Source organism: Scleropages formosus, chromosome 1, assembly GCF_900964775.1.
Source record: "Scleropages formosus chromosome 1, fSclFor1.1, whole genome shotgun sequence".
Classification (NCBI taxonomy): Eukaryota; Metazoa; Chordata; class Actinopteri; order Osteoglossiformes; family Osteoglossidae; genus Scleropages; species Scleropages formosus.
Genome location: NC_041806.1, coordinates 14,147,793 through 14,175,596, shown reverse-complemented (window position 1 = coordinate 14,175,596; position 27,804 = coordinate 14,147,793). Strand labels below are relative to the sequence as shown.

The window sequence follows — 27,804 nt, the reverse complement described above, 5'->3', positions numbered from 1 at the left end:
ACTTCATGCAGAATTATACGCATATTAAACACACTTACACACTACACACAATGTGTGCCAGGACTGCATGGGCTACATGAACATTTGTAAAACTATTAATACATACTATAGTTAGTTAAGTACCAGCGACTCGGGTTCGAGTCATGGTAACTTGAATTAAAAATCTAAAAAGAAATCGGTTTTGTGCTAGTTGGCAAGCTCTTCCAGTGTCGTCCCCAACTGGCAATATCTCTCATAAATACTAGAAATTCCATTGAATTGCAATACAGTTATAAACACATTTAAATAGAGATACAACAAAATAATGGTTTTCTTATTTTTACATATTATTGTTTTATTGATTATTATGTCACTGTGATATTTTACACAAGTGGCCCTCGGACACAGTGATGACTGTGTAGCCCTTGTGAACCCGCGGCTGCACACTCAGACGCACAGCGCCGGCTGCTCTTCCCTTGATGAGTGGAAGCGCATCTGTTGAGCGCATCGCAAAGTGAGGAAAGTGGACACCTGTGTATGTTTGTTCCTGCGAAGCGGCTCTGTCTTTCGTAACAAACAAAGGGGGAGCGGGGAGAAGCACATTCTGCTATAAAACTAAGAGCTGCATACTCATAACGTTTATTACCGGTCATCCGGAAGTGAATATGATTGCCGAGGAGGAAAAGCATGCGGGCAGTCTAGTTGGTATGAGGGATGGACGGATAGAAATGCGGTGTGTACATGTAGCGTAAAGAGTCACTCGCTGTCTGAGGAGGGAGACCGGGAGCGCCGCGCGCTCACAGAAACACTAATTCAGTAACACACCGCGTGTTGCATCGCGGCGGTAGGGTGAGTTCTCACGGGACAGCGTGTGCGTCTGAGTGCGAGTACGAGCGCGCGGCGTTCCGCGCCGGGATCGCGTGGAGCCTCGGCCACGAGCCCCAGACTTGAGCGGAACGAGAGAGCGATGCGATCTGCGGGCTCCCGACGCGCACGCGCTGCTGCGTGTGCAGGAAAGTCCGCTGCAAAGAGGGCCTCGCGCGAACGGGCATCGGCTGCTGTGTGGATGTGTGGTTTAAAACCACTCTCTCTGTGTGAATACTAAGCGTAGTAAAGTCGGTTTCGATTACAGATATTAATTTTCTCGTATCGGGACTCATTTTAAACGCGACATCTCTGAGTCTGTGGGGACACACACACACTAAAACACCGTAACTGCTCCGTTCTGCTGGGGGTTGACGTGTGTGTGCGCGCGGTCTCACAGTTGTTCTCCCGCTCCGACGCCGGTCCAGTGTATGTGTTTTATCTGTTACAATGTTCCCGCGTGTATCCTGTGTGTGAGACGATTAGTCCTTCGTTCCCATGATTCGCGCAGCTAAGAGTCGTTCTCAGGGAGACGTGCAAACTGAAAGCGGTCGTCTGGGACTTGATCATCAAGTTGATGTCACCTAGTAACCAACGAATGGTGCGAGTCATACTGTTCTGTACCTCTGCATTGTCTCACACACAAGTCTTAAACACGCTACAGATTACATTGATTTACGGGTGGGACAGCTAGTAGCGTACTGGTTATCTACTGCGTTTAATTTGAACCTGAAGGTTGCGGGTTGATTCCCACTGGCTGTGTAGTGCCCTGGCTTGAGCAAGTTACTTACCCAGAATTGCTGTAGTAAGCATTACCCAGCTCTATAACAAATTGGGTACAATTGTTAATAGTAAGTTGCTTTGAAAAGCATCAGCCAAATTAATAATTGTGTGTGTGTGTCTGGTTTTTAGCTGCACATGAGCAAGAGTCTGTGCCCCTGCTGTTATCATTAATATCATGACAATGACACAGTCAGTGGTGTGTGTGTGTGTAGCAGTGTGTATGTATGGATCACCTGCAGTTTAGTGGCCTTAAATGAAAGTAAGGATTTGATGGAACATTTACCCTCACAATGTCTGAAAAGTCTGGGCGGTGAAGAAGATATATTAAACAGACCAAACAGTTTGATTCCCTATTGACCTGTACATCTATGTTGGTGGCATGGCGACTTTGAGAGAAACTGGATTCGAATCCCACACCCCCCTGGCACAGTACCTGTGTTTAGCTGGGGTTTTCTCCTATGTTTAAAAGGAATGTTTTTTGTGTGTGTTGGGCTTGCTTTAGCAGGATATCATATGTGAAATTCTGTTTTAATCACATTGAGGGTAAAAAAAAAATGATTTTTTTTTTTTTTTTTTTTGATATGCCAAACTGCATGTCCTCTGTGGGTTCTGTGTTTTAGAGTTTCCTCTTATCGAATTCGGTGAAGTTGGTTTGAATTTTTAACTTTTTTTAATATCTCATCGGCATTATTTCAGGTTGGGCCTTTCCTTCTGTACCTGCTCTCCTCTGACTTTTTTTTTTTTTTCCTCCCACACCAAACTTCACATGCCCATCTTAGTACTTACTCATGGCAGTTGTTGAATATCGCTGTGATTTTTGTTATACACCCTGAAGCAACTTGTTAGGAAGGACTCTATATGTAAATATAAGCTTAATTACTATATTTTCAAAGAGCCAGCAGTGCTGTCTGCCCCAGTTTGACTTTGAGCTGAATAAGATGTGGAATTTTATTAAATAAATGTGTTTTAGGATAACAAATAATGCCAAATATGTGTAACAGGATTTTCCCAAACTGAAATTCTTGTTTTGAAATGCAAGAACTAAATATTCAGATACCAATCAGTAAATAATAATTTCAAGGGAATAATACTTCAATTATATTAAAAAAAAAAAAAATGTTTCCGCTGTTTTTGAAAAAGCTGTTGGGATAGTCACTGTGCAGATCATTCAGCAGCTCGACTACACTGTCCAGACTTCAAAGTAGACTACAGGTGACCAGTTTTGGTCTCGCTGAGCTTCAGGCCAGCAGCTATTAGTTTTATACTGAGAATCTGGATTTACACCTGGGACAGTAGGTGAGGTGATTTACCCTCTTAATCAGTGCTCCAGTAAAGTGACTAAGAGATAAATGATGAGCCTTGAACCCTGAAGACTGGGGTTACCAAACTTGATCTGGAGTGGTGTGGTTTGAGGTCTGTGCAGAGATTAGTTTTTTCATATCTTGCACCTCGTGTTGGTTAGTTTGCAGTTTTATTTATTTTTTGATAACGTTTTCTCTAGTATTTACAACAGTTTTTAAATTTTATGTAAGTCAGTATACGTAGGTGTCATAATCAGTGATTAAGCTATCATTCTCAGCCGCAGAAAAAGTAAATGACAGATAAACCTGAAGTACATTCATTTATATTCTGTTTTGCTCTAATTTTTATAAACCAAGGGAATTATAATCATTGGCACAAGTGCACCTGTAACACTTTCCTAAAATTTAATTTGGTTTTACACAAATGGAAAATGACATTGAGTTCTCAGTTGGCGCATTCTAATTTATGTCACTTGAATCGGAATTCATTTAGTGAAAATAGTGGTCAAGACTGAGTAATTAAGGCTGCAGCTGGGACCGAACGCACTGCAGCCTGGTGCTCAACCCTGTCAGCACACAGGAACCACCCCCCACACACCACGTGTTGGGTATGTGGCAGTAACACGGACTGAAAAGCCAATGCTAAAGTGTACATGTTCTTATCCTGGTTTTTTGTGTGTTGCTGTATGGCACCACAGATTGGCCAATGAGGCACCATGTCTGCTCTGAAGCAGAGGAAATCTGTGAAGGGGAAGGACCCTGGGCTTGAGAGCCGGAAGCCTGAGGCCCCTGAGGACCCCTCCACAAGGACCCCAGCAGGTGACCTCAACAGACCCATTCTCGTGTTTTTTTTTCTTTTCACTTCTAGCAGAGGCTAGGACTCTGTCACGGATTAAAGTTTTGAGGTGTGTAAGATCTCTAATCAGAGTGTAGAGAGGGTTCGTGTTTCTTGGAGCTAATGCCCCCATGCTTAATAATTCAAAGCATGGTGGAGCGGCAGAGTGGGAGTTTCAAAGTCGTCTCCTCTAATGGAGCTGCCAGTTATGTGAAATTGACTTGTTACTGAAGGTGAATGAACCTCTGCACAGTAAGGGCTGAAATGTGGACAGAGCATCGTTAAGCCTCTGATGTCAGAAACTGAGTAAGACAGCGTAAAATCCTCAGTGTAAAGTCTCAAGTTTGAGGCCAAGAAGCTCTATGTCAGAGAGATAAACGGGCCAAGTCTGTTCTGGGAACTCAAGGTTGTTTATACTGTAGCAGGTAGTTTGTGTAACCTCCTGACTAACTCCTCTGCTCCTCTTCCACACATTCAGTACATTTAGCATAATCTTAATTCAACTCATTTCTACAGTGTTTACAACTCATGTGTGACCTTTGTAGTGTTCTGGAGTGTCAGTGATCAATAATAAAACAAGGAACTTTTATACATGTTCATGGAACGAAATGGTCACCAATCATCACTGAATAGCAGTTTGGAGGAGTCAAAGGATTTCTTCACTCATTTTAAATTAGTTTCCAATTAAAATATTAATTAAATCTTAAAGGTGGTAGCGTAGTGGTGAGAGATGTTGTCTTTGGATCCTCCAAAGGTTCAAATCTCACCTTGTGCTATATTACCCTTGAACAAGGTATTTACCCCTAATTGCTCCAGTTAAAATAAAAATTAACCAGCTGTAAAAATGAAAAAATGGTTGTAAGTAGTTTGACATTGTCACTTTGGAGAAAAACATATTAAATGAATAAATGTAAGTATTTTTTTAAACTTTGCCATAGCTATTACCTCCAAATAAATCAAGGGAGGTTTGTATTATTAACCTTTAACTGATTGTATCTTTCTGGTAAAAGTGATGGTGGAGATGCAAACAAAACAAGTTATGAATTAACTTCCGCTCATAATTGTGTCCATAAGTCGAGTTGACTAGTGTATACTTTTCTCTTTAACACATGACCTCTGTAGGTGACTGGACATGGTGGATGGTGCCCTGGACGGCAGCTGGAGCCACGGTGGCCGTTGCCCTTGGGCTGCTGAGTTGCATCTATGTGGCCACATTGCACGAAAATGACTTGTGGTTCTCCAACATCAAAGTGAGTTTTCCATTATGCTCTCGACTGGCAGAACTGTCCCCACCACCTGGGTAATTCTCCATGTATTCCTAACCTCTGATTGTTTGTTTCATCTGGTGGTTTTTACCTCCCTCCAGAGGCATCATCTCCATGTAGCTTTGTACATATGAGTTCCAGGGCCCTGTGCACACACAGCTGCCTGACTTTGCTTCCTTCTTGGGTTATGAGAGGTCTGGACAAGCCAAAACTGGTTTACGAGGTTGTGGACTTGTGCCTTTTCCAAAACATTAAAAAGTACACACTTTCACACTTAGAGCCACTTCCCAGATTGTCACAAAATAGGAAAGTACTTGATTTAACATCACACAAAGTCTTGGCATTTAAAACTTTTATTCTAAGCTTAGTTACACTGTAAGTGAGCTGTATATTGAGCCAAAATACTGTCATGTTCAGTGTCCCTTCACCCCTGGGGTCTTAGCATGAGTAACATGAAACAGAGCTGTGCGTTAATCACGTTGCAGTGCTCTGGCATTTCCATGTGTGACTGATTTCTCGTCCTGCAACAGTTTTTCAACTCTTTGCTTCAGAGTTCAATTTATGTACCCCATGGAAGGAGTACCCCCCCCCCCCCCCCCCCCAAAAAAAAGAAGAAAATCTACAAAGCTTGTAACACAGCATAAATGTGCTTTGAATAATTTCCTGAGGTGTTTATCCTACACTAGAGACTGTGCAAATTCGGCTTGATGACAGCAAGCAACGTGTTGTCGGTTTTGTAAGCTGCTGTTCTCTTTGCTCATTCTTCACACTTCCTACCGTTGTCTCAGTCTGCGTGTTCTCATTTATAATGAATGCAGGTCACTTTACACACTTGGCAGCGCGTGGTCGGTGTCAGAAGGTTAGTGCTGGGGCGTGCCAGCCGATTTGCCTCTCAGAAATGAGATTCATGCAGTTCTTCATGCGAAGTCTTGTCATGTTCGCAGATTCTCTAGAAAGGCCAGTCTTAACTTTCTTCTTTACATTTATTTTGCTTTTCGAAGCCTGTTGTGTGTGTCACAGAATTGGCAGTGCATTCCTGCCTGGGGAGCGTGGGATACGGCAGCATTGCCTTCGAATGGGAGGATGACACAACCTTTTCCACTCTGCAGATCTCTTCTATTACTCTGAAAGTGTGCCTCGGTGACTCAGCCCATTTAATGACTTCTTTTATTTGGGGGTGAAAGCAGGTTGGAAATTTAATTTCTGTCTTTGGTAGAGGCAGTGAGTCATTGTCGACAGGCTGCGTATTGACTTCAGCCAAACTTTTTTTTTTTTTTTTTTTTTTTTTTTTTTGAAAATTCTAATTTTGTCCACTTGTTTGGCATTATTGTATCTGATTTTTCGCTCACTGTGTCTTATCCCTCCCTTGGAGAGGTCACGTCAAACATGGGCAGCTGCTGTAGAGCTTCTGAAATTGATTGCGTGTGAAATCACTGCTGTGACAGATATAGCTCTTTCCGGGGTTATATTGGGTCCCAATGTCACTGTCGTCTTAAAAAATATCTGCAGCATGAAAAAATTATCTTTAACATTTTCCAAGCAGTGTTCCATGCGGCAACTTCTTTTTTTGAGCATGAGAAGTCGCCAGCAATACAGTTTATCCACTTCTTCCCTCTGGCTGTGTTCAGTCTTCTCTGTGATCTTGGACTGAAGAGACCTCTCCAGCCCACGCACTCCTCCTTCTCTTGCTCCGTTCTCGGCTCTGTGTGCATTTTCTTTGTTTCAAATCGACAGTGAAAGTAGTGATTTGAGGGCATCTTGGGATGTTCTCGGTGCTAAAAATGTGGTTTTGACAAGGTGAGATGCAGAGCTATTCATGGGAAGGACAATAAACAGCAGATTTTTAGAGCGTCCTGCTCTTCCTGGCTGATGTACGCTGCAACCTAACAAGAAGTCCAGTAACATTCGGCTGAAATGAATTGTGGGAGTTGAGGAGAAGATATGGATGTGCGGAAGAGACGGACGAGCAAGCTGAAACCTTACTGGGGGATCTACCAGGATGGGGACTCCTTAGAAAGCCTCATCCGGGGTGCCAAGCCGGGCATCTTGGCTCAGTACGGACAGGCTTTCAGCGTGACATTGGGGGTCATATTTGCCCTTTTCTCAGGCATCTCTCACTCCTGGTGTGTTTATTCCCTCCATGAGAACTTGCTGTGGTTCTCAAACCTGGAGGTAAGCAGTGATCTGACAAGATGCCTGTGTAGCAGCTGTTGCTAGGTTCAGAGTTTATGGTCCTTTTTTTTTCCTCCCTTTTTCCCCTCCTCTCTTGTAAAGGCATGTTCTGCCAGTGCAGAGCTCCATGGAAACTGATGTTCAGTGCATTGTTACTCCTATTCCTTTTGTGAACATATAAATTGAATTCAGGAGCTGGGGTGCTTGGTTTGTGGTTTCAGGCACAGATATATGGACTTCTACACGGTCCTTATGTTTAAACCTTAACTGATTTGTTTTCATTCATGTTCCATGACACAATGATGCCTTAGTGACTCTTAATGTATGGATGAGTGACCCATTGTAAATAGTGTATCTAGCAATGTAAGTCACCTTGGTGAATAAGGTGTGTGGGCTGATAACACTACATAGTTTATTGGAAGTTGCTTTGGAGAAAAGTGTCTGCTAAATAAATAAATGTAAATGTTTGCTTTAATAATCTCTGGGGCCACCTTGAGCCTTGCAACCATTCAGCCTGTAACAGAACGTAATCTCTGGCATATGGTTTCCATGTTATTCTCCTCTCTTCTGCACTGCACTTTTCTCTTTCCATGCTTGCATTTCAGGAAGTTGAGCGTGAAATCTCCTTCCGGACTGAATGTGGCTTGTACTACTCCTACTACAAGCAGATGCTACGGGCCCCGTCCATTCAGGAAGGTATGCACCTTTAACCCTACTAGCTGGATTCATTGTAACACTTTATTGGATTCCATGGGGCCAATTGAGGATTTGCTTATTCCCTGAATACTGATCCTATAAGTAAAGGGAACACCAGGATTGGAGTTTGCCAGAAGTGATAATTGGGGAATTCAGGGAAGTGGACAAGTCTAGTTTGACTGGGGACTTTATGGCTTCCCAACAGTACTATCAGGCAAAAGAGGGACCCTTTATTAGCTACAAGGCAGCCATTTGGAGGGTCATTATGAGTTAAGTAACAGTAGGGCCATGATGCGAAGACTTGTGTATGCAACCCCAGAAAGTGAAGTATGTCGTTTTCAACGGTTAGTGATGTGCTTAGACCTTTAATAGAGCCTTTTCAGACAGAATGAGAAGACTTTGCTTAGGAAGCTGTGATATGGATGCAACTAATCACAGCAAGTTCATTTCTTCATCACTGATGAGCTTCTCCACTCCATCTGCTTTGCTGTAACGTACAAGGACAACCAGACTCTGCTCAGAACAGCACTTTTGTTTCCTCCAACTGGCATCTGTTCTCAAGTTTGCTCTGATTATTATGCCGCTAAAAGACTTGCAGCAGAGGAGTCAGCGTGAATGCTGGAGGTGCCCTCCACAAAGCTGTGCCCTGGTTTTGTTGGATTATTCCCAACTCTATCCAAAGAAGCCATTGTAGAATCAAAGCAGGGATTGAGAGTATTCAAGCTTGCAGATCTCTATGTCAGGCTGTTCAAGTGCAAGTCTCAAACCTGTCCACCATCACCTTCCAGGGCTCCTCCAGCTCATCCAGGATAATGTGACAGAGTCCAAGCGCACAATCAACATTCTGCAGCGGATGAATATCTACCAAGAGGTGTTTCTCAGCATCCTCTACAGACTCCTGCCCGTTCAGGTACAGAGCTCAGAAATGCACAGAGGGGATTAGTCTCACAGGAGGCTTTGCCTCAGTATTCACAATCCACCACGAAGTTGCTACCGTTGTATGCCTGACCAAACTCATTCTGTTCCTTCTTACAAAGACTTCAGTTGCTCAGATATGGCTTGGTATTTTTTTAAGTCTTATTATTGGTGTTATTTTTTTAAGGCATGAAATAATCTATCCCTATGGAGTTGCAGGTGTATCTGATGCATATGTTTCTACGCTGTGATTATAGAGCACTCTCTCTCTGGGTGGGTGTGGGGGTGGTCTTGCAGGAATACTTGGAGCCCATCTATTTCTACATCTACACTGTGTTCGCCCTCCAAGCGGTGTATGTCATTGCGCTGTACATCACCAGCTGGCTGCTTAGCGACTCTTGGCTGGCTGGTGCCCTTGCAGCAGTCTGGTACATCATCAACAGGTAGGTACCACCTGTGCAACACAGTTGTGCTTCTTTATTAAGTCATTTTAATGCACGATACATCTTTGTGTTTTGCTCTTGCTGGTATCGCTAACCAGCAGTTATGATGCGTGTGTGGAGCTGACTATCTCTCTGGGTATGTGTAGGGTAGACACCACGCGTGTGGAGTTCACCATCTCTCTGAGGGAAAACTGGTCCCTGCCCTTCTTTGCTCTTCAGGTAGCTTCCATCACATATTACCTGAGACCTCAGCTAAAGCCCTTGCCTCAGGTAAATGGATGCACCCATTTTTTTTTTTTTTTCTTGCTTCCTTGTCCTAGCATTCCATGTAATGTTTTTTTTTTTTTTTTTTTTTTTATGAGGACAACTTCTTATTTCATCTTTTTAAAAAAAGGCAGGTTTTGTCTTCTCAGGGTTTCATCTAAATTCTCCAATTTCCTCTTTCTCCCTCCATGCTATTACTCTGAGTGCATCTTTGTACTTAAACTGATGCTGGTCTTTCCTCACTATGTAGAAGGTGGCTCTGTGGCTGACCTTCCTGTCCACACTGTGGTTCTGCCTCACCTGGCAGTTCAACCAGTTCATCCTTCTCATCCAGGCCCTGGTCGTCTTTGCCCTCGATTGCCTTGACTTCATTGAACCCAGGAAGGTAACTCTCTTGTCAGATTGCTCTGCACTTTTTGTGCTGCTGCAAATGGGGTTCAGGTTCTAACACTCAAGTTTTGCTGTTTTTGCAGTAGTGATGCACAGAACCAAGTTCTCACCACAATCCAAGGCATAATCATCCCATTCTAGTGCCTCCCTACATTCTCTGCCTTGTCTGTATTGTGCAGGTGACACTGCTCTACCTGGTTCAGGTGTGCAGCCTCCTGCTGGTCTGGCTGCTGCAGTTCTGTAACACCATGATCCTGGGCTCTCTGGCCCTCAGCTTCATCATCTCCGTGCTCTTTGTCAAGCACTTCCAGGTGAGCCTACTGAGGTCTGAGCAGACAGTTTGACACAGCGTACACTAGGGATCCACTTCCTGGTTTTGAAGGTGATATGATCGTCCCGCAGGAGAACCCAGGTGCGATCAAGTGCTCTTCTTGCATTCCTCACTTTGAGGTTTGTGCACTAAACTACTTAACAATGATTGACACATTTATACAGTAGAGTAATTTTTAGTGTCAATTCAGCTACTCGTGTAATAAACATTGGTGCATATAGTGGAAAGAAACTTAAGAATAAAACATCTGCAGCTATGTCTCTTTCTCCTAATGTAATGATGAACAAATTGTGTCCTCTGAGATGTAAGTTGCTTTGGCGAAAACCGACTGCTAAATTAATAAATGTAATTCAGGGTGAGTACCTTGATTAAGCAGGGAGAGGAATTTGAACCCAGGACCTTCAGTTGCACAGTGACTGCTCTACATTCTGCCACCTGCTGCCCTGTTATGGTCTATCCTTGAATAACACACTTAATAGAATAATAGGAGCTGTATCACGTGTTAATTGGAGTTATCATGAAAAAAGTCAGCTGTGTTAATGGATAAAGTACAACACTGCAAGCTGTGGTAACTGCTTTGGGTAAAAGCATCTGAAATGTCAGCTTATGTGGGAGGGAATTATGATTTTTAATTTTTCCAGCTCGTTCAATTCGGGGCCACTGATTAATTGGATCAATCAGTTTTCCAGGCCCTTTCAGACTGATGCGCTTATGATAAACAGGTTCAGTAAGTCCTTCAGGAGACAAGTGGAGAAAGGGAAATGTCTCTGTGGAAGTACTGCTCTCAAACTATGTATAAATGATAGATAACTGACACAGCACCTCTGTGCTTCTTCAGTCCATGGTGACAATGACAAAAAATGATTTTGGGTTGATCTCCACCCTTCATGTCACTGCTGACAACCTGTAATATTTTTCTTCAAACCGTGTAGCCTGCAGTGAGTCAAGCCGGATGTAGAACTGTATTTGTTCCGGAGCTATTTGTGTTCAATGACAGGTTCCAGAGTTACTTCCAGCTAGGTTGGAACTGGCAACCTTCTGGTCTTTAAGCGTTGTGTTACTCTATGGTGGTGTTGTTGCTCACAGACAAAGCTCAAAACTGGAGGCCTCATGGTACGAATGGGAAAGCTGTGTGTCCATGTTCTCCTGGTACTTGTCATGACCTTCACCATCAATTACCTAACCAAGGTAAGCCTCAGAGTGCCAATAGTCGTCAGCATCACTGCTGTCTGACTTCACCCAAATGCTCATCATCTGATATACGAATGCATTTTCTGTGCGCTTTCTTTCATCTGTCCTCTTCTAGAAAGTTCTACAGCTCAGCTCTGACGAACACATTTATAAGTTCATCAAGGCAAAGTTGGGCTTGGGTTTGACCAGGTGGGTGCACTTTGATTTCTTTGTTCTATACATTGCTGCACAGGCAGTACGGTATTATTAAAATACTTAGTTCCCTTTTCTTGTCCACATTGTACTTTCTCAGTGTTCAAGTTTTGCAGCTCATTCTTTGTGCTGCATGTTTTTTAACGCAGTTCCTGTTAAGTGCTCTGCTCCAGCACAGTGTCAAACCGACATTCAAACTGATAATGGTCAGGCTGGGCTCCCATCACCCAGGTGCTGCCTTCAGGGTTGCTTGCTCTGCTCTTATAGGAGCAGCACTCTCTTACCCCTGTGTCTTGTTGTCCCACACCTGAGTATCAGGTACTGCAGTAGGTAAAGATTTGTACTTTGCTGGATCCAGAGGCCTTCTTCCTGTTCCCATGTGAGATCTTTAATCACTGAATTTCTGGCAGAATGTGAAACTGTGAGCTGCTGCATGTAAAAAGTGTGTGTGTGTGTGTGTGTGTGCGCTGGTCTTGTAGGGACTTTGATGCCAAACTCTACCTGTGCGAAGAGGCCTTTGGGCTTCTCCCCCTGGATACATTTGAGCGACTGACAACAACGTTAGTGCTGTACCCGTACCTGTGTGCCCTTGCCATCCTCCTGGTTGTTCTGGTGGCCATCAGCCTGGTACATCTGAGGTAAGCCCTGCCCCCCCAGAATGTGATGAACACTGGACAGGAACCCAATCCCATATAGGAACACCACCACCTCTTTGGTCATCTTCTGCACTGCACTGTGGGATGTGACTGGGGCAATGTGAGGCTCTAATTAGTTGAGATAAATTAGTATTTAGAACTTCATATCTTCATACTGTTGTCCAGCTCAAACCCAGGGGTTCCTAGAGTCAACCAAAGGGGTTTCATCTTGTCCACAAGATCACAGAACTCTTCTGAGATATTACACTCTAGAGACATGAGGGGGGTCAGACTGGGACAGTGAGTCTGATGCAATCAGCTTCTGTGTCTGATGTCACCATGTGAGATGTGTTCCAGCGGTTCAGGCTGCAGCGGTGCGCAGTCGGAGGGGGTGGAGCACAGGATCCACATGCGGCCAGACGTTGCCTACAACCTTCTGCACACGGTGCTCTTCGGGCTGCTCGCCTTAAGCACCATGAGGTGAGGTCAGGTGGTGCTACTCACCATCTGCTCAACAGGTGGTGATTTACAGGCTCTGCCATGGAGGCTGAAGGTCACTGCATATGGAGGAGTCACCCTTCATTACTCTTCTGCACATATGCTATTGCTAATGCTGCTGTTTAATGCCACAGAGTGTAACAATTAATGCTGGCTTTAACTCCCATAAAGTAAGCAAGCGGTCCACCGTTAGTTTGAATGTTTTACTCCATAGCTTTATTGATGCACTGTATCCCACCCAGGACGTACCCTGCTTAGCACCCTATTGTTCTGGGATGGACTCTGGACTTCCTCAACCTTGCCTTAGTATAAGCAGTCATATGTAGTTCTCTTTTTGCTGGAAACCTAAACATCCACTGTTGGAAGCATTACAAGAAGTTAGTCTGATATGATGGTAGGAAGCACTTGTCTATGACCTCAAATGACAGATGTGTTCTTTCCCTGCAGGATGAAGTACCTGTGGACTGGACATATGTGCATGTTTGCTGCTTATGGGGTGTGCGGCCGTGAGCTGTGGGGTATCTGCCTGGGGGCGCTCCGCTGTAACACACAGACCAAGGTGCAAATCATTACCTGCTCAGGTGTAACGTGTGGCGGAGGGGGTACATGCAGCAGGATGGTTAAAGACCTGTTTCCTGGTTTACACCACAAGTACGGTTTCAGTGCTGTACCACAGAGTGACATCACCTGAGCTGGTTTCGGCAAAAGTGGTCAAAAGCATGTAATCTCACTCACACCGCCATTTAAGAGAGAATTTTTAGCATTTTCCAATAGGTTGAACATGAATGTTCCATGATTGGTGTTTTTAATCACTTTGTGTACCCATGTGTTTCAGTGTCAGGTTATTTTTCTGTGTCGAACTGAGAATGCGATGCATGTGCTGTACGCCTTGCATAGAGAGTGTACCTTTGTCTCCACTAGGTGGAGATGTGGTAATGACAAACTCGCACCCAAGCCAGCGAGTCCAGACTAATAAGACCTGATGAAAAGGACGCTGAATGGTCCGCTGCAGAATTACTATTTCAAAAGCGGTTCTTGACCTTCAGAGCACAGCCATTCTACGTGCATCTCTAAAATAAAAGCCATCTCAACAGAGCTGGTAAATTGTGTGGTTTGCTGAAGGAGACATAGGCCAGCTGGTCACGCCTGTACACGGTTAATCCAAAGGTACGGCATTACTGAAACAGAAATGTGTGCTTAAAATGGCTTTATAAAGGCACTTTAAATGACCACAGTATGTTCATTTAATTTATCTGATACGTACTTTGCTGTTATCAACGGGATGTTTATGAGTTCTTTTGAACATGTAAATATTTATCAGCAATTTGTCAGTTATTCTAAATGGACCGTTATCTAATTATATATATGGGGCAGTTGGAATCGTAGTGGTTGCAGCTGCTGCTCCCTTTGGATCTGAAGATTGTTGAATCTCATCTATTGCTGTAGTACTGTTGAGTAAGGAACTTATTGTAAATTGCTCCAGTAAAATTACCCAGCTGTATAAATGGGTAAATAGTAAGGTAAGTAGCTTAACCTTGTAAATTGGTTTGGAGAAAAGCATCAGTCAAATGAATAGTTTGTGCACAACCTTTCAGCATTGCATAGTAGGTGTGATATTGGGTTTGCCTGCTGTGCAAATGGGTAACTCAGTATAAGGAACTCAGTCTAGAAACCGCAAACTAAGTCACCTTGGAGAAACGTTAGATCAGTTTAATGAATAATATTACAATAATAACATACCCAAACCCCATCTAAAGAAAGGTACTAGTGTAGTGACCTGCGTAAGCCAAGATTCTTATTTATTAACAGCAAAAAAAAAAAAAAAAAGTTATGGTAAATGGGAACAAGTCATCAGTATGATTGTTTACATTTATTCATTTAACTGTTGCTTTTCTCCAAAGTGATTTACAATGTTAGGATATTTACAATTCCTTAGACAGCTGGGTAATTCTACTGGAGCCATTTAGGGCAATATAGCTGGAGGTAGGATTCAAACCTGCAACCTCTGGGTTCAAAGGTAGCAGGTCTAACCACTACCAAAAAACAAATGTGGCTTTTTGTTACAGCCCCCCAGGTCTAACAAGGGGTGTGTGAGGGGCCGTAACTATTCATAAATCCTTTTGTTTTGTTTTTTCTTTAGTTGAGGATCGTCAGGTATGCAGCGCCTAGCCTCCTCCTGGCTTTCCTTTATTTCAAGGTATGATCTGTTTCATGCATTTCTTAAGAACCGTCTGGGCTCTTTAATTAAACTGGGGACTAATCATGAAATATACTGTAATACAACTTTTTTTAAAAATGCTCTTTGCTAATGCACAAACCTCTTGAAGCTTGTCTGAAGGACTGATGTATTTACTGACGAGGAATATTTATTTTAGATGCTTTTATTCAAATCAATACACTGATTTACTCTTATATAGCACTATATTTTTGCTCTTATCAGTTCAGGTTAAGTGTCTTGATCAAGAATACAATAGCATGAGAAGGAATTTGAGTGGTAGCTCTAACCACTGGACCACCAGGAAGATTGTTGTTAATAGTGTTTTGGGCCCTATGAGAAGCACTCTTTCCCCCCCCCCCCCAAAAAAAAAAAGTTGCCTATAAATCCCACTGTTTACTGCATACTTCAGTGATGATTTACCCTTTGTGTTCTGAGTTCTGGCCCAAAATAAAGGAGGAGGTTTCCGAACTAAGAGAGTTCTATGACCCGGACACCGTGGAGCTGATGACCTGGATTAGGTAACATCTCGCATGTCCTTGAACGCTGTAAAATACGGTCACCTGTACTTCCTTGAGAGAGAGAGTGCAGTGCCGGGTGTCGGAGCCCTGAGAAATGCTGCGCGATGTGATGGAATGCGGCTGTGTTGCAGAAATGCTGCAGCGAGACCAGATTTGTGCGTTTCTATGTTTCGGCAAATGAGCGGAGTGCAATTTCTGTTTCTCACAAGACGTAGCCGGAGACCTCTTTGAAATTACAGCAGTTCCCTCCCAGATAAAATCCAATTTTGTGGGAGAGGTGGGGTACTGTGGTACCTTCATGCTCACAAGCAAATTAACCTGCCTAATTAAATTTTTACAACGGAAGGGTTAAGTGGAGGTGGCACTTTGCCAGACTGCGGCTCTCAGAGCTGCCCTCGTTTCATATGCAAATTGAGCGAGATTTAAAGCTACTATAAGATGCAGAGAAGCAAGCTGCGTTCTGATTTAGTGCCGAGCTTCTTCCGGAGATCCTGCAAAAGGAGCGGATCAGCGTAAAATGCAGCTCTGCTCAAGATGTTCATTACCCATCTGTCCCGTGTCTTTGTCTGGTTCCTGCAGCGGAGCCGTCATTGCTCACGCTTTCAAAGAGAGCGCAGTGCATAATTAATAGCCTGTCTCTTCTGCAATGATTAATATTGCCTTGGTTCTCAGTGGGACGGTGAGGCCACATTGCTCTCAGACTGATGACTAATGACCCCTCTGTTTGTGCTGGCGACTCGAAGCTGTCCAGTTGTGCTCAGCCATGGGTTCCTCTGCATCGTGGCGTTGCAGTTTGCTCTTGCTGTCCCGTATCCATGCTTCACACCTGACCTGCTGGTGAACAACTCTTCTTCCTGCCATGTGCTCCACCAGTTTGTTCTTGTGCTGTGCTTTGCATGTTGCTCCACTTGTGGCCCAGTCATTCCCCAGGGGCCAGCATTTCTTGTATAAATGCCCTCCTCCTGTCCCGCCTCTTGCAGGAGGGCGATGTGTGTGTAATGTGCTTTCCCAGCTTTGGCTAAGGTTGTGATCCTTGCCTGTACTGTTGCCCTCTGTGTAGTTGGCCTGGGGTCACATCTCCAGCTCCTCATTCTTACTGTGTTACAGTCTAAATGGTGCTGCACAGCACCATGTTCCATCAATAAGCATGTTTTGATGGTGAGGCTGTGACTGGGATGTGGCCTGGTTGTGTGCTGCATGGTCTTTAAATCTCTCTCTGTCTCTCTCACACACTCACTCGTTCACATGGCTGTTGGCGCGTGGGACATCCCGGCCCGAATATTAATGCCAGTAATCAGTTTTTATAATGTCACTGGAGCGGAGGGCAACACACGATGACATTTATACAACAGAATATAAATCTGAAATTAAATGTAAATCAGCCATTTTCTGGGAGGATCCCACCTGGATATTGGGTAATTATCTGTGTTCGCTCTCTGTGAGGGGCTAATGACCCCAAGACACGATGCGGCAGCATGTCGCACAAAGGTGTGAGGTCAAAGCCAGTTATTGGCCCATGCGCAGCTGGCCTACTGATTGGCTCACTGCGCTGCTCATTGGAAACCTTGAAATTGCGGTTTCCAATCTAATGAGGGTTTGTTTCGGGGGGGATGGGGAGCTTGTATGAACATGGTGTTTGGAAACTTGTGTAGCTTTAGCCCAACTTTTCATGTGTATCACAGTGGAATCTGCAAAAGCAAAGTGTTGCTCCCAGTATTTACTCTACAGAATAAATGAAATATGTATTTTTCAGACCAAGTTCTGAGCTGCAGATTTCAGCTCAGTGTAGATGTTTGTGTTTAACTTTTTATTTATTTAACATGAAAATATGTGCAGCAGAAGCTGTGAAAATGCAGCCTTCAGTTCTTATGCTGAATTAGTGTTTTGGAATGTTGTGGATTCTTTGTATTGTTTCAGTAAAAAGGAGCACTAAATATGTGGCCCACCATTGGCTCTGGAATGTGACCCCACACGGTGTGTATCCCTGAACGGAATGGGGGGTGTTGGGTCTGGTCGAAGCCAAGGAGAACCCAGATGGTGGTGGGCTGAGAAAGTCCCTTTGCGAGGGGTCCATGGCTCCCACCTGTGCAGAGTAGGTGTCTGGGAGAGTTGTTCACATAGGGAGACCGGGACTGTACTCACTTGGTATGCCACCAAGTGAGTTGCTATTAATGCTGCAGTGAAGGGGCTCTTTAATCTGAGGGAGGGAGACAACATTGGTCTGCTGAACCACATGGGCCTTTGAATTAAAGCAGGCAGTTGGGAACCAGGTGGGCAGGGGCAGAACTGTTCCAGCAGCAGGACAGAAGGTGACACTCTGTGATCCACAGTGGGCTTCTGTTGTCCTCCGAACTCCACCCCAGCAGAGACGTCTTACTGTGGTGCCGTTGTCCTCGCTACAGGACAGAGTGTCCTTGGGCTTTCTTTAGTGGTCTCCTCTGTGAAGCCATACTTTAAAAGAAAGAAAAAAAGTTTATTCTGGAAGAAAGGAATACATAGGGCTGTGAGGAGCGAGTGTGGGAGCCTGCAATGGAATGAACAGGGTAATTGGCTGAAAGAACACAGTAAAAAGAAAAAGATGGCAAATTGTGGGCTTGCTTCCGTCAAGGGACCGGGAACAATTCCAGTTAGCGTTGTATCTCAAGGACAAGTGGACAGATGAGTACACACAGATCAGTTCTTCATCCTTTGTTTGTTTAGTAGATGGTAACATGCAGCACTGACGTGCACATCTTACAGCTTGATGTTTTGATAAAATCAGTTCTCCTTTCCATTATTCCTACCTGCAAATGTTATTGTTAATTCTTTAACCACTGAAATGCCCAGAGCAGCTCCCTCTCCATTGGTGTCCTGGGGGTCTTCATATGGTCACTGTAGCCCTCTGGCAAAAAAAAAATAGCTGTGTGTTACCGTATGTATAGAATGGTGGAATATATTGCAGCTCTGCAGCTTGTGAACACCCTGCATGTCTGTTCCTGACACATTTGATTTGTAACTCCAAAGTCAGTTTTACCACTAAGGGAAAATCAATAAAAGACTGATACGAGCAAGCCTCTTCCTGAATTGGGACCTTGTCATAGCGTAAGGGCTTGCGTGATCTAGGGGTCTCCAGAGCATGTCGTCAGAAGCAGTATGCTCCTGATAGGGTCTCCCAAGGCGAATAAGTCTGGAGTGAAGATCCAGACCAACACGATCCAAAAATGCCTCTGAAAAAAGTAGACAAGACAATGCCCTGCCCAGAATAGGGTCACCGGGACCTACCCCTGGAGCCAGGCCAGTGGGTACTGTTCCTAGGCAAGCGCCTGGTGGCTGGGTAGCCCACATAACCCGGCCGGGCTCAGCCTGAAAAGGCAACATGTGTGAGCCATGTGTGCCCACCATCTGCAAGGTCTACATGGAGGTTGGGTGCAATGCCTCTTAGGCAGCAGGAGGGGGTGGGGTGGTGCACGGTGTCAGGACCCCTCGTGACAGAAACTGGCTCTTGGTACATGGAATGTAACCTCACTGTGGGAAGGAACTGGAACTGGTGCAGGAGGTTGAGGGATACAACTAGTTATAGTTGGGCTCACCTTCACTCAGTGTTGGCTCTGGAACCAAACTCCTCGATGGGGGGTGGTCTCTCTCCTACTCGGGAGTTGCACAGGCTGAGAGGCACTAGGCAGATGTGGGGATACTCACAAGCCCCTGGCTGGCTGCCCTACGGTTGGAGTTTGTCCCGGTGGATGAGAGGGTCGCCTCCATGCGACTTAAAGTCACAGAGAGGAAAACTCTGACTGTTGTGTGTCTTTATGCACCAAACAGCAACTCAGAGTATTCGACCTTCTGGGAGAGATTGGGTGGGATTCTGGACAGGGCCCCACCTACAGACTCCATAGTCCTGCTGGGAGATTCAACACTCAGGTTTGCAATGATTGGGAAATCTGGAGTAGGGTAATTGGGAAGAACAGCTTGCCTGATCTAAACCCAAATGGTGAAATGTTATTGGACTTCTGTGCTAGCCATGGTTTGTCCATAACAAACAGCATATTTGAACACAAGAATGTTCATAAGTGTATTTGGTACCAGAGCTCCTTGGGCCAAAGGTAAATGATAAACCACTTTTTACCACAGGTAAACCACTTTGTAGTGGTTCCATCTAACTTGAGGCCTTATGTTCTGGACACTCGGGTGAAGAGAGGTGCTGAGTTGTCAGCTGATCACCATCTGGTGGTGAGCTAGATCAGATTGCAGAGAAATGTGATGAGCAGACCCGGTAGACCCAAGCGTTTAGTGAGGGTATGCTGGGAACGACTGTCGGAGGACCCTGTCCAGAATGTTTTTAAAACCCACCTCTGTGAGAACTTCTCCCATGTCCGGGAGGAAGTGGGGGACATGGAGTCCGAATGGTCCCTGTTAAAAACCTCCATTGTAGAAGCAGCCAGGTGCAGCTGTAGCCAAAAGCTTGTTGGTGCCAGTCATGGCGGCAACCCAAGAACCCGCTAGTGGACACCGGTGGTGAGGGAAGCTGTTAAGCTGAAGAAGGAGGCCTTTAGGACCTGGTTGGCTCTGGGGACTCCTGACTCAGCGGATAGGTACCAGCAGGCAAAAATGGCAGCAGCAGCTGTGTTTGCAGAAGCAAAATCCAGAGCATGAGAGGAGTTTGGGGAGGCCATGGAAAATAACTTTTGGTTGGCCTCAAAGAGGTTCTGGAGAACCATCCGGTGACTCGGGAAGGGTCAGAGGAGCTTCGCCTAAGCTGTGCTCAGCAAAGGTGGAGAAACTCTGACCTCAAATAAGGATATTGTTGGGAGGTAGAAGGAGCGCATTGAGAAACTCCTAAGCCTGAAAGATATGCCTACTTGCAGGAGTCATGCCAGAAGCCTCTGGCCCTATCGGAGTTCATTTCCCTGGTGGACGTCACTGAGGTAGTTGGAAAGCTCCACAGTGGCAAAGCACTAGGGGTGGATGAGATTCGCCTGGAACTGCTTAAGGCCCTGGATGTTGTGGGCTGTCATGGCTGACATATCTCTGTAATGTTGCATGGACCTCAGGGACAGTGCCTCTGGATTGGCAAAGTGGGGTGGTGGTCCCAGTCTTCAAGAAAAGGGACCAGAGAGTGTGTGCTAACTACCGGGGTATCACACTTCTCAGCCTCCCTGCGATAGTCTATGCCAGGGTACTGGAAAGGAGGCTCCGCCTGATAGTTGAGCCTCCAATTGAAGAGGAGCAATGCGGATTCCGTCCTGGCCGTGAAACACTGGACCAGCTTTTTACCCTCTCTCAGATAATTGAGGGGGCATGGGAGTTCACTAATCCAGTCTACATGTATTTTGTGGACTTGGAGGAGGCTTATGACCGGGTTCCCCAAGAAAATCTGCGGGAGGTGCTTTGGGAGTCTGGGGTGCCGGTGCTGCATCCGCATACTTGGGATTAAGTCAAGCTCATGTTGGTGTTGGACTCTGCTAAGGTTGTGCTTTGTCTCCACCCCTGTTTGTGTTTTTCATGGACAGTATATCAAGGCACAGCTGAGGTCAGGAGGGCATTCTGTGTGGGGGCCAGAAGGTGATGTCTGCTTTTTGCGGATAATGTCGTTTTGGCACTGTCACACGGATGCCTCTAGCATGCATTGGAACGGTTTGCAGCAGAGTGTGATGCAGTTGGTATGAGGATCAGCATCTCCAAGTCTGAGTCCATGGCTCTCTCACGGAAATGGGTGCCATGCACTCTTCAGGTAAAGGGAGAAAATCTGCCCCAGGTGGAGGAGTTTAAGTATCTTGGTCTTGCTCATGAGTGAGAGAAGGGAGCATGAGATCAGCTGCAGACTGGAAGCAGCGACAGTAGTAATGCTGTTGCTCTACTGGACTGTAGTGGTGTAGGAGGAGGTGAGCCATAAGGCAAAACTCTCTATTTACCGGTCGATCTGTGTCCCTACCCTCACCTATAGTCATGAACTCTAGGTAATGACCGAAAGAATAAGATCACGGATACAAGCGGATGAAATGAGCTCATTCTTCATGATGGGGTGAGGAGTTCGGCCATCCGGGAGGAACTCAGTCTAGAGCTGCTGCTACTCTACATTGAGAGGAGCCAGTTGAGGTGGTTTGAGCATCTGGTAAGGATGCCACCTGGGCGCCTCCCTTTGTGGGAATACCAGGTACAGCCAACTGGGATGAGACCTCGAGGTCGGCCAAGGACCCGCTGGAGAGATTGTCTCCCAGTTGGCCTGGGAGCAGCTGGGGATCCCCCAGGTTGAGCTGGAGGAAGTTGTGGGGGACCTGGGCTGTTCTGCTCTCCCTATTGCCAGCGCAAACCTAGTCGGACAAGCGGGTAAGAAAATGGATGGATGGATATCAGCAAGCCTCAATTTATTCACTGGTTAGGCTCTGTAAAACTTTTTTTTTTTTTTTTTTTTAACTGTATTAAAATTTGAAATGACTGAAAATAGAAACATAGTCACCAGAATCTTCTCTTCGGTGCTGATTGACAGATTCATCCCATAAACATGTACAACATTCTTCATCTCAGGAACCAGATAGGAGCTGTAAACATTGTACGTAAGTTGAATTAAGGTGCTCCCCCAGTCATGTCATGTTTTAGATGCTATCTATTGGCTCATGCCATAAGTACAAGGTCAGACTGCAGTAAACACATTAAGGTATGGATGCCTATTTAATTCCTGAAGATCGTAACTCGATGTTCAGAATAGGAGGGGTTTGTAGCATTTTCCGTTGTTACTGGTGTATGTGACTGCTGGGTAATGGTGTGCTGTTCTCCAGCTCCAAGACCCCCTCAACGGCTGTGTTTGCCGGGAGCATGCAACTGCTGGCTGGGATCAAGCTGTGTACCGGGAGGGCACTGACCAACCACCCCCACTACGAGGACCGGGCACTCAGGGAGAGGACACAACAGGTAGACTGACCCTAATCCTAAGGAACAGGCAGGTCGCAGTCCTGGGTTATTGCAACAGGACAGATGGTGGGAGAAGCCGCTTCTTCAGAACACCTCACAGGTGCTTCTCCAAGGGTGACCACTTACACAATTTTTCTTTTTTTTCCCCCTCTCCTCTGCCCCCTTTAACACCTCAGGAAGAGTGTGGTTAAACATCTTTTCCAAAGGTTGTAAGATGCCTCATGAGGCATAGAGGGAAGAGAAGAGATGGTGTGGGAGACCCTCTGGTCCAGATGTGGCCTTCTGCAGAACCTTGTGTGAAAGAATTTTTTTTTTTAAAATCTTCCTTATTACTATTATTAGTAAGGTTAGCAGATGGACTAATTCAGTGTAATGTATATAATTGGTTCTGATTGTTAATTTCTCTAATTTTTACCAAGGGCATATGATGTGTCTTTCTGCTGGAAGAATTATTAAAAAAAGAGGGGAATGGATGAAAAATGAAAGCTGTTGTATTTACTAAGATATTAATTTTACACTTAAACCCATATAGGACATAAGCGGTAGGGACACATGCAAGCTCTGGTCTGGCAGAGTGTGAAACCCCTCATGGTCCATTTGTCCTTGTTTCCCCAGGTGTACCAGATCTATGCTAGGAGGGCTCCTGAGGACGTGCATAGGGCTCTGCGAGCAGCTGGAGCTGATTATGTGATCCTGGAGGACAGCATCTGCTACGAGCGTAGACATGGGCGTGGCTGCCGCCTGCGGGACCTCCTGGATGTGGCTAATGGGCACGTGGGTATCAGGCTGGGGATGAATATGTGTGTGTGGGTGGCAGAGACAGCAGGAGATCTTGAAGAGTATTCCTTCTGTGTGTGTGTGTCTGTCTGTGTGTCTCCTAGTGGTCTCTGTATAGACTGGTCTTTTACATCATTGATGCGTTCATTCAGCCAACACTTTTCTCCATAGCAACAAACAACAATATTACATAGTAGGGATCTGACACATTTATCCAAACTAACTTAGTGTTTAAAATAGTGAGCTAACCTTCCTTCAGTTGTTTACATCTATACAGCAGAACAGTGAAACAAATGCACATCCACACACAAAGGCCACTCTAGCCATAAACAGTTCACCTGAAACGTGTTTTTGTTGTGGGAGGAAATGGGAGCACCTGGGGAAAAAAACACGTGAACACAAGGAAAACGTGCAGCTCTACAGATTGAGGTGGATTCAAACCCAGCACTACCCTTCCCATCACACCAACTAAGGCAGGCTCCCCCCCATCTTCCTTTTAGGTGCAGCGGTGTCCCCATCTCTTTGCCTACCACAGTTTGCTGACAAACACTGTGCAAGTTTTTAGCAGCTCCTACAGTCTTCTGTACAGTCCCAAAAAAATGGCTTTAAATAGATGTATGTAATACGCATGTGTATAAATAACATCGATACTCCCTCTCCCACAGCCCCTTGGTGGTAGATTGTGCTGAGGAACCTGTCTCTCGCTCTCTGATCTGACAGCTCCGTTGTCTGTTTGCTGCAGCAGCACATGCCCCCCTGCTGCTCCATCACTGCTTTTCATTGAATAAACTGCAAATGTTTGTCATTCAGCAAAGCGGCTTCCCACTGCACTGCCAGCCTCTACCCACACCTATCTATGTTGCAAGTAAGAAGCTTGCTAATGCATGCTGGTGTGTTTGGGTCACTGTGGGTGATAATGCTGTATCAGTCCAGACAACCACCCACAACATCACAGCACTCTGCCGTGTTTCTTCTTTAATCAGCATAAGGTCTATATTTACATTTATTTGACAAACACTTTCCTCCACAGGGACACACAACTCAGTGTAAACAATGTGCTTCATCAACAAATGAAGAGCTTTGGAGACAGCCACAGGATTATGGGTACAGCTTGTGTATCTAATACCACCAAGTTGCTGGTTCATATCCCTCCAGTAGCTCCTGTAGAAGTGAAATTCACATGGTGTTGGACTCATTTATATAGCTGCTAGGAGAGATCTGCTCACTGGTATCTGCAAGAACTGATCACTCGCTACACTCCAACCAGACTGCTGCTGTCCTCTAGCTCTTGGTCTGACACACAGGAAGTCCAAAATCTAAAGCACAAAGGTTTTCAGTTCTGTCTCCAATGTGGTAGAATCACCTCCCCTTTTCACTGAGAACTGCTGAATCTCTGTCTACATTTAAGAAAGGTCTAAAAACTCACCTGTTTTGGACTCTCTTCTTCCTTGATATTCTAAATGCTCAGTAAATGTGTATGTTTAATAATTAAAAACCCTGTATGCTGCTTCTTTTGTAATGTATACCAGTTTATGATGTGGTGTGTGACAAATTAACTGCGCTCTAGAATCATGTGTTTGCATCTAAATCTCATTTAGTTGGTGTGATTCACTTAACTTTTTGCTTTAGAGAAAAGCATTTGTGAAACAAAAATGTCAGTGGCTCTGAATGAGATGGGTTTGAGACCCTTCTTGAATGCTGGGAGAGAGACAGCAGTTCTGAGGGACACAAGGAGCTCATTCCACTACCTTATGAACAAACTAACATCTGATGGGCTTTCAGTTTGGAGCATTGTAAGTGCCCAGAGGTGGAGAAGCATAACGCTCTTACTGGGCTGTACAGAGTGATCAGTTCTTGAAGGTATTGGGTTGCAGCTCCTTTGACCATCTTGTAGGCCATGACCAGAGTGAACTTGATGTGAAGAAGCCAGTGGAGAGAGAGAACAAGAGGAAACTCAGGGGCAGGTCAAACAAAACTCCTATGGTATTTTGCAGTTGTTAATCATTTTTATTTGAACTAAGTCCACTCTAATGAATGGTGGGAGGGATTTAGCAGTTCTGAGGGGCAGAAGGATTTTCATTTTATCACACTTTTGCTGAAATTGAGACCTGAGGGGCTTTTGACTTTAAATTCTGATTTGAAGGCTTGAACAGTATAATTCAATAAATGGAAGATGGAGGCAGCTACCACAAGTTTTCATTTTATGTCTCTTCTGAACACACAGTATTATTGCATTTCAGATCATGGATGGTCCAGGTGAGAATGACCCAGACCTCATTCCAGCTCCACACCCTCGTTTCTGCACAGAGATCAAAATGGATAATCCTGCCTACAGCCGGCTCTTCACAAGAGTCTTCAGGAACAAGACCTTCCATGTATACAAGCTGAAGAAAGGGAAGAAGTTGTCTGCAGGGGCCCGTGTGAGAACCAGCACATAATGGTTCTCACAGTTCCGCTGTATTAGTCACCACAAGTGACTGCTCAGACCCACACTACCTGTGTGCAGCCGTGTACCCTTATCTTAAAACTGTTTGTCGCATACCAAGTGTTCCACCCACAGGACCAAGACTGGTGCCCCCTGGATGGGATGGCTGCTATGCCTTCAGTCATCCCCCTCCTGGAGCACATATACAGAAGGTGATTAAACGACTGAAGTGGGGTTGCTTGACAGCAGTTATGCTCCTTCTCACTCTGAGAACGGGGAAAAAGGTTAATCCGTAACCATGATTTAATAACGTGTCGAACACTTTCCTGCGGAATTCTTCCTACAACATCTCTCTTCAACTGACTGCGTCGGAACTGGGATGCTTTTTTTTTTTTAAGAAAAAAAATATATGTACATTTAGTTTTCTGCCTGCTGTCTAACATTTGTTTGTGGAAATAAAGTATAGGATTTTATTTGTGTCTATGAATATTCATTTTTGCTTTAATGTTAATTAGTTCAGCTCTATTTGCTGTAGTTCGTACTTGTACCAACAAAGCCTAAATCACTATCGTGCTAAGGTTCAGCAGGGGCAGAATTGTTACTCTCAAAATAACTGATTTTATTTGCTCTTCACCCCTATAGTAATTAGGGCTGCTGGATCACACACCGAGCACCACACAGACATTTCACACTGTCTCTAGCCCCACATGTAATTTCACATGGCGTATGTTAGTCCTGTTCTGTGACCACAGATAAAAACTACATAAATCTCCTGACAGATGGTTTCACATTTAACACGTTTAATTGTTACATGTACAGGGGACGGACAAAATACACACAGCTTTAAAGGTGAGTTTTATAGGGTTGATTCCTAAGTATTGGTATTTGCTAGCTATGAAAGATCTGTGAGCACTTTGATATATGAGTTTTCAAATAGTTTCAAACTGTTGGTATTTAGCACAGTAAACGCACAAAATGGTAAGTATTGAGAAACTGCGACGTGGACAAACCGCGTCTACTGAGACAAGCACACAGACGAGTCAAAAGTTGAAGCTCATTAAGAGGGATAGACAGGCACTTCACAGGAATGCCCCAGAAGTACATCTTCAAAAATGACCACAGAACTGAATGAGCACCTCTAAGACCAAGTGTCAACAAACACTGTACACAGTGATTTTCACAAAACTGGAATTTATGGCAGGACTGATCTTTAGAAACCACTTGTATCCAAGTCCAAAAAGATGCATGACCTGGTGTAAAGAACATAAAACCTGGACTCCAAGTAATTGAAACAGTGTCATCTTTTACCCTATTTCATACATTTATTCATTTAGCTGACACTTTCCTCCAAAGCAACTTACAATATTAAGGTCACAACAATTACATGCTTACAATTATTTACCCATTTATACAGCTGGGTAATTTTACTAGAGGAATTAAGGCAAAGTACCTTACTCAAGGGTACTACAGCTGGAGGTAGGGTTTGAACCTTCAACCTTTTGGTCTAAAGGAAGCAGCTTTTATCACTACACTACCAGCTATCCCATACATTAGCTTGGGTTTACCTTTCCAAAGGATGTCTTCAACTCACAATGTCTGTTGCCAACTGTTTTTGCCAACTACATTGTGGGAGATCTGTAATGGTACGGGCAGCCCTCTGCTGGGGGTGACTCAGTCCAATGATTGCTCTGCATGGTCGTATTATGGTCGAGGAAAATGGGGTTATTTTATAGGACCAGGACCTCCCTATGGTGCGAACACTGTTCCCTCATGATGTTCCCATGTTCCAAGATGATAATGACCCCACCAGGACCAGAATGAAGTCAAATGCCCCCCTTTGTCTCCCCATCACCAGCTCTAAACATTACGGAACCTTTATGGGAAGTTCTGGAGCCCAGATTGTGGAATAAATTTTTACCTTCTTCATCCCTCAAAGATCCGGATGCATTTTTCCTGAAGAACAGTGCAGTTTTTCCATTACATACAGTTCTGGACTCATATGACCATATTCCAAGAAGGACTCAAATTGTTCTGAAGGCAAATGGTGGCTGCAGTAGCTTTTTGATGTTAATATACTATTATGTTTCAATTATTTTTCCCACTCCTTGTACACTATGTACATAGCATTAAAATCAGACGTTAAGGGGTGACTAAAGATGGGCCTGTTCTCCATACACATCTATTTCAAGTTGGTTATGGGATCCTATCCTAAATTAGTGGTTAC

At 44.6% G+C, this 27,804-nt stretch overlaps 1 protein-coding gene across 4 annotated transcripts; it reads left to right on the top strand.

Annotated features, from left to right (window-relative positions):
* The first annotated feature begins 498 nt into the window (after window positions 1-498).
* On the top strand, window positions 499-26,007 carry LOC108937927 (probable C-mannosyltransferase DPY19L3). Of its 4 annotated transcripts, none has more exons than XM_018758155.2 (19): window positions 499-514; window positions 3,626-3,746; window positions 4,885-5,012; window positions 7,805-7,895; window positions 8,684-8,805; window positions 9,108-9,253; window positions 9,400-9,523; window positions 9,768-9,902; window positions 10,087-10,218; window positions 11,325-11,426; window positions 11,545-11,618; window positions 12,101-12,259; window positions 12,614-12,736; window positions 13,202-13,313; window positions 14,895-14,951; window positions 15,408-15,490; window positions 22,246-22,378; window positions 22,994-23,152; window positions 25,396-26,007. In XM_018758155.2, exons 2-19 carry the CDS (start codon window positions 3,644-3,646, stop codon window positions 25,591-25,593), a joined length of 2,181 nt encoding a protein of 726 aa, XP_018613671.1. In that variant the 5' UTR covers window positions 499-514; window positions 3,626-3,643; the 3' UTR covers window positions 25,594-26,007. The 4 variants fall into 4 exon arrangements, with proteins under 4 accessions (XP_018613671.1, XP_018613670.1, XP_018613668.1 ...); XM_018758154.2 differs by lacking the exon at window positions 499-514 and adding an exon at window positions 559-712; XM_018758152.2 differs by lacking the exon at window positions 499-514 and adding an exon at window positions 559-828.
* The last annotated feature ends 1,797 nt before the right edge of the window (window positions 26,008-27,804 follow it).

What these genes read in the sequence shown, in the direction of transcription:
- LOC108937927 (XM_018758155.2), top strand. Translation starts at nt 3,644, where the DNA reads ATGTCTGCTCTGAAGCAGAGGAAATCTGTGAAGGGGAAGGACCCTGGG. An exon ending in ACTTCATTGAACCCAGGAAG is followed by an intron (nt 9,903 to 10,086) that starts GTAACTCTCTTG and finishes TGTATTGTGCAG; the next exon opens with GTGACACTGCTCTACCTGGT. An exon ending in TCTTTGTCAAGCACTTCCAG is followed by an intron (nt 10,219 to 11,324) that starts GTGAGCCTACTG and finishes TGTTGCTCACAG; the next exon opens with ACAAAGCTCAAAACTGGAGG.